Genomic DNA, 6,000 nt, shown 5'->3' with positions numbered 1-6,000 from the left:
GTGGAGACGAGGTTTGCTACGTTGCTCAGACTGGTCTGAAACTCCTGCACTCAAGCAAACCTCCCACCTTGGCCTCCCAAAGTGCTGGGATTACAGGCATGAGCCACTGTGCCTGGCCCTGGTTCTATTTCTCTACCCCACACAAACATCCTCCCAAGGTTTGCTGGTTTTGTACCAGGAAACTGGTTTCCTTTTACCCTTCCAGGGATGGCACTGCCTCCCTCCCACCCCCCACAACCTTGCTTTCTTCCTCCTAGGGCAGAGCCCTGGGGGCTAGAGCCAGCCTGGACTCAAGTCTCTGAGACTGTCCTTCTCTGTTGAGTTTGTGTATGCAGGAGCCCTGGGAACCCAGGACTGGGGACTTGTATAAGAGTGTCATTCCTGAAATCACCACCAGGGACCCCACCCAGCACTGCTTGAGCTTATGACCTCTGTGCCATGGATTTAATTACTGAAGGCCACAGCAGGGATTGTCTGGCTCCCAAGTCCCAGGCTGAGCTAGGCTTGGGGAGACAGGAAAGCAACAGTGAGTAAAACTGGGACCATCTAGCATGAGAGACAGGCTCACAGCCACCTCTGGTCCCAGGCTGAGAAAAGGCCAGGTGGGAGGAGGCTGGGTTAGTGGTTGACTATGTGCAAGAGAGGGAGCTGCCTCCCTCATCTGTAGTTTCTGTTTGTTTGTTTTTTGTTCTTTTGAGACATAGTCTCCCTTTGTCGCCCAGGCCGGAGTGCAGTGGCAGGATGTCGGTTCACTGTAACCTCCGCCTCCTGGGTTCAAGCGATTCTCCTGCTTCAGCCTCCTGAGTAACTGGGACTACAGGCACGTGCCACTCTGCCCGAAGTGCAGTGGCATGATCTCCGCTCACTGCAAGCTCCGCCCCCCGGGTTCACGCCATTCTCCCGCCTCAGCCTCCCGAGTAGCTGGGATTACAGGCGCCCGCCACTACGACCCGCTAATTTTTTGTATTTTTAGTAGAGACGGGGTTTCACCGTGTTAGCCAGGATGGTCTCGATCTCCTGACCTCACGATCCGCCCGCCTCGGCCTTCCAAAGTGCTGGGATTACAGGCGTGAGCCACCGCCCCCGGCCTCTGCCCGGCTAATTTTTTTGTATTTCTTAGTAGTGATGGGGTTTCACCATTTAGCCAGGCTAGTCTCGAACTCCTGACCTCAAGTGATCCGCACGCCTTGGCCTCCCAAAGTGTTGGTATTACAGGCCTGAACCACCGTGCCCGGGCTTGTTTTTGTTTTTGTTTTGGAGAGAGGGTCTCACTCTGTCTCCCAGGCTGGAGTGCAGTGGCACAATCACGGCTCACTGCAGCCTTGACTTCCCCAACTCAAGCCATCCTCCTGCCTCAGTCTCTCAAGTAGCTGGGACAACAGGCGCACCACCGTGTCTGGCTTTTTATTTATTTTTTAATTATAGAGTCGGGGCTTTGCCATGTTGCCCAGGCTGGTCTTGAACTCCTGGGGCTCAAGCCATTCGCCCGCCTCAGCCTCCTCAAATGCTGGGATTACAGGCGTGAGCCACCGCGCCAGGCCTTCAACCTAATTTGAAGATGGGGTTTCCCGGGAGGAACCCTTCCCAAGGCTGGGTTATCACCTGGCAAAAGAAAGGGACTTCCGAGGTCGTTTGGTGAAGGCCTTCAGCAGATCTGTTTCACGAGCAAACCCCAGACTCCAGCTCCATGGGGGCCTATTGGCCCCACCCTGGTCTACCACACATTCCAAGATGCCGTACTCCGCCTCCCTGAGGCCGAGCAACTCCACTTCCTTATTCCATTCACGTTTGGCACACTCATTTGCACTTTCAACACCTGGGCGATTAATTCCTGCCCTTTTCCCATAGTTTTCCCTCTTGACAACAGAGGAAAGTTCGCATTTCTAAGTACCCCGATTAGGCACGCTCGCTGTCTCCCTAGAGCACCTCTGGGTCACACTCTCCCACGCCCCCTTGCATTAGCACAGGCGTTGCCAGAGTTGCACTCGAGCTATTTGCAAGACCGTCTCCCGGTCCCATCCCTTCTTGGTCCCCTCTAGGGCCCAGGGCAGCAGCTCCGCCCCTGGCCCGCCCCCTCCCAGAGGCTGGGCCGCCGCGGCCTCCCATTGGCCGCCAGGGCTGGCAGGCTTCCCGGCTGGGGCTGTGATTGCCGCGCGCCAGTGTCAGTCCCGGAGAGAACGCCGGTGGCGGGGCTCGTAGCCGGGCAGCCGCAGGTGGGGCCTCGAGCTCTGGCTGAGAGACCAAGCCGGAGAGCCCCGGAGCCCCCGTAACCCGCGCGGGGAGCGCCCAGAATGCCGCGCGGGGACTCGGAGCAGGTGCGCTACTGCGCGCGCTTCTCTTACCTCTGGCTCAAGTTTTCACTTATCATCTACTCCACCGTGTTTTGGGTGAGTGACCCCAGTAGGGCCCGGGGATGGGGGGTGTGGACCACACTCCGACCGCCGCCTCACTAACCCGGGGTTGGGTCCAGACTTAACCGCTCCAGGGAGTGCGCAGGGGAGCGCGCGCGAACTCCTTGTCTTTCTACCCGGGAATCAGAAAATTCTGGCGGCCAGAGCTCAGCCTGAATTTTCAGCCGCCCTTTCGGGAGTGTTAGAGCTGGTTGCCGACCGGCCGAGTGCCACCTGGCTCACCTGTGTGCACCCGGTGGGCGGTTTGCCCGCTGTGCGTCCGCTGGCCGACTGGCTAGGATGAGGTGACCGCGCTGGCCGCACCCACCACGCCTACCCGGTAGGACTGACTTTGCCTCTCCATCGGCCTGTGGAGCTTAAGTAGTTAGGCTTTGCAGTCGGGGTTGGGAGACCTGGATTCCGGGTCTGGTCCCTGCTAGTTACTTGCAGATGCCCCTGAGCAAGAAAGACGCTTCCCCGCTGCGTCTTGGTTTCCTCTTTGGTGGATGCGCGTGCCTCCTGCGTGGCGAGGAGGATTCCATCAGACGACGTCTCCTGCACTCCTAGGTGCTCAGTTTCCGCTGTCGCTGGGCTTCACCTCCTCCTCTGCCTTGTTAGGGGACAGGATGGTAGGGGTTAGACATGAACCAAGCTTTGAATTCCGTCGCTCCCAGTGGTCTTTTATTTTAATTTTAATTTTTATTTAAAACATTGCTAATCTCTGTATTGTTCCAATTTTAGTTTGTGCGTTTCTGAAATGAGCACTTGCTGAGTGATCTTGGGGAGGTTACTTAATCCTTCTCGGCCATGGTTTCCTCATCTGTAAATGGACACAGTAATTATTTTCAACTTGTAGGATGCTCGCGGAGATTAAATGAAATAGGCCGGGTACGGTGCCTAGCGAAGAGCTCAAGAAGTGTGAGACATGATTACTATCATGCGCAGGGAATCTGGACACCTGTGGTGTAAGCTGCCCCAAAATACTGGGTTTCTGTAAGGGTGTCTCAGATTAGGCTGGGCCCTGGTCTAGAGATGAAGATATCTTCCTACAGGCCAGCTCTGCCCCGTCACTCCGGGATCACTCCCTGCCTCCAGTACGCCAGGAGAGCAGACTTGGCCAGGGACCAGTTATGGGGTGGTTACTGACACCCCATTCCCACCAAACACACACACTCTCCGCTGTTGTCCTCCTTAACCCCTTGCTGGGTCTCTTCTGCTAGCAGGAGCTGCTGGATTTGCCATCAGGACTAGTTTTACCTGTGACCCCTTTGTGGGTGGGGCCTTGCCTAGTAATCAGAGATCCAGATTCAGCTCTGTTACTGACTTATGGATATCTTAGGCAAGTCACTTCCCTGTTTTGGGCCTCAGAACTGTTCGTTGACTTTTCCATCTATAAAACTAGTCTGAGACCAGTTTCCAATCCAATTTTCTGACTCCAGGTAATGTGGAAGAGAGATGAGCAGTATGTTTGGGGCGGGAGGGTGGAGCAAGGACCTGTTGGTGGAAGCTCCAGGGAGACAGACGGTCATATGTGGGATGGGAGTGCGGGTGATTTGAGCTAGAAATCAGCGGTTGCATCAGAATCTATAGATTCTTGTGCCCTGGCATAGGTATTTATTTAAATTTACTTAAGCTTAATTCTAGTAAATTACTTACCAGAATTAAGGTAATTCTAGTGTGCAGTCAGTATTGAAAACTGCTGCCCTAGGTGGTCTCATAGGTCCTTTACGTCCCTAGGATTTCTGTGCCTGCCCCTTGTCTGGCCTGTGAGCCCTTCTCTCTGTAGATCAGAATTGAAAGAGGAGAGCCCAGGGTTGATGGGTAGGGAGGTAGGAAGATGGGAGTTGTATTTCGGGCTTCACCCTTTCCCCAGATGTATAATTACTAACCAGTCTCTCTACCTCCTCACACTTCCATTTTCTCATCTGTAAAATGAATAAGTGAATCTCTGCCCTGCACCTCACTGAATTATTTTAGGATTAGCAATATGGGGAAAGAGTGACATATGAGCAAAACAAGTGCAGTACAAACATACATCATGCAGTTAAAACGGAACTCTAATTTTTTTTTTTTTTTTGAGATGGAGTCTCGCTCTGTCGCCCAGGCTGGAGTGCAGTGGTGCAGTCTTGCCTCACTGCAAGCTCCGCCTCTTCCCGGGTTGACGCCTTCTCCTGCCTCAGCTTCCTGAGTAACTGGGACCACAGGCGCTCGCCACCCGCGTCCGGCTGATTTTTTTTGTATTTTTTAGTTGAGATGGGCTTTCACCGTGTTAGCCAGGATGGTCTCGATCTCCTGACCTCGTGATCTGCCCGCCTTGGCCTCCCAAAGTGCTGGGATTACAGGTGTGAGCCACCGCGCCCGGCCCCCGAACTCTAATTTTTAAGGCTTTGCTCTGTCGCTGTCCTTTGCAGCTCCCAGAGAAGCCCACTCAATGACCCTTGCCTTGCTTCTCTTGGGCAGGGCGGTTCTCAGAACTTGGACTCCCTCCTCTGCCGACTGAGATTGCCTTACTAATCCTTAACTCCCATCTGGAGAAGTATTTCTGTTTAAAATCTCCACACCCATGCCAAGAACTCAGCCACCTGCCAGCTCTGCCAGGGCAGCTCCAGGTGCCAGAGTTTGACTGCAGGGCAGGGCCCAGTGTGAGTTAAGTAATTTGTCCTGGACCAGGTTTACTGTTATTTGGAAACCATTTACAGGAAAGCCCATTATCTCTGGGTCCATCTCTGGGGTTGAGGGAAGGGTTACTTGCTTTATAAGTACAAAGTGCTAACAATTTGCATCTGTTTTTAGGTCTAGAGGGTTCATAAGTTTTATGACAGGCTTGTACCTTCTGTAAGACTTTTTGCTTACTTTAAAAATTACTACTGGGGCTGGGCCCAGTGGCTCACACTTGTAATCTCAGCATTTTGGGAGACTGAGGTGGGAGGATCACCTGAGGTCCGGAGTTTGAGACCAGCCTGGCCAACATGGTGAAACCCCATCTCTACTAAAAATACAAAAATTAGCCAGACGTCGTGGCGTGTGCGTGTAATCCCAGTTACTCGGGAGGCTGAAGCATGAGAATTGCTTGAACCCAGGAGGCGGAGGTTGCAGTGAGCTGACATCGTGCCACAGCACTGCAGTTGGAAGACAGAGCAAGACTCGGTCTAAAAATAAAAAAAAATTACTATTGGCTAGGTGTTGTGGCTGATGCCTGTAATCCTAGCACTTTGGAAGGCCAAGATGGGCAGATTGCTTGAGCCTGGGAGTTCGAGACCAGCCTGGGTAACATGGTGAAACCCTGTCTCTACTAAAAATAAAAAAATTACCTGGGCGTGGTGGCATGCACCTGTAGTCACAGCTACTTGGGAGGCTGAGGTGGGAGGATCACCTGAGCTCAGGAGATGGAAGTTGAAATGACTTGAGATTATGCCACTGCACTCCAGCCTGCATGAGACTCTTGCAAAAAAATAAAAAATAAAAAATAAATTACTATTGATGGAAATGCATGGTTTCCATCATGATGGCTTGGTACAAAATTTAGAAGTAGAAAAGGGTAAGACTGGGCGAGGTGTAATCCCAGCACTTTGGGAGGCCGAGGCAGGTGGATCATGAGGTTGAGAGATTG

The 6,000-nt window shown here is 53.0% G+C and overlaps 1 protein-coding gene across 2 annotated transcripts in view; it reads left to right on the top strand.

Moving 5' to 3' along the window:
• The first annotated feature begins 2,161 nt into the window (after positions 1–2,161).
• The window catches only part of TSPAN15 (tetraspanin 15), a 55,077-nt gene continuing 51,238 nt past the window's right edge, over positions 2,162–6,000 (top strand). For both annotated transcript variants that reach the window (XM_038009133.2, XM_007963218.3), the window contains exon 1: positions 2,162–2,387. In XM_038009133.2, coding sequence (XP_037865061.1) covers positions 2,292–2,387 — 96 coding nt within the window. In that variant the 5' untranslated portion in view covers positions 2,162–2,291. The remainder of the gene's footprint in view (positions 2,388–6,000) is intronic.

Source organism: Chlorocebus sabaeus, chromosome 9 (genome assembly GCF_047675955.1).
Source record: "Chlorocebus sabaeus isolate Y175 chromosome 9, mChlSab1.0.hap1, whole genome shotgun sequence".
Taxonomy (NCBI): domain Eukaryota; kingdom Metazoa; phylum Chordata; class Mammalia; order Primates; family Cercopithecidae; genus Chlorocebus; species Chlorocebus sabaeus.
The sequence above is the reverse complement of the archived record's forward strand: the minus strand, read 5'-3'. Positions and strand labels throughout refer to the sequence as shown.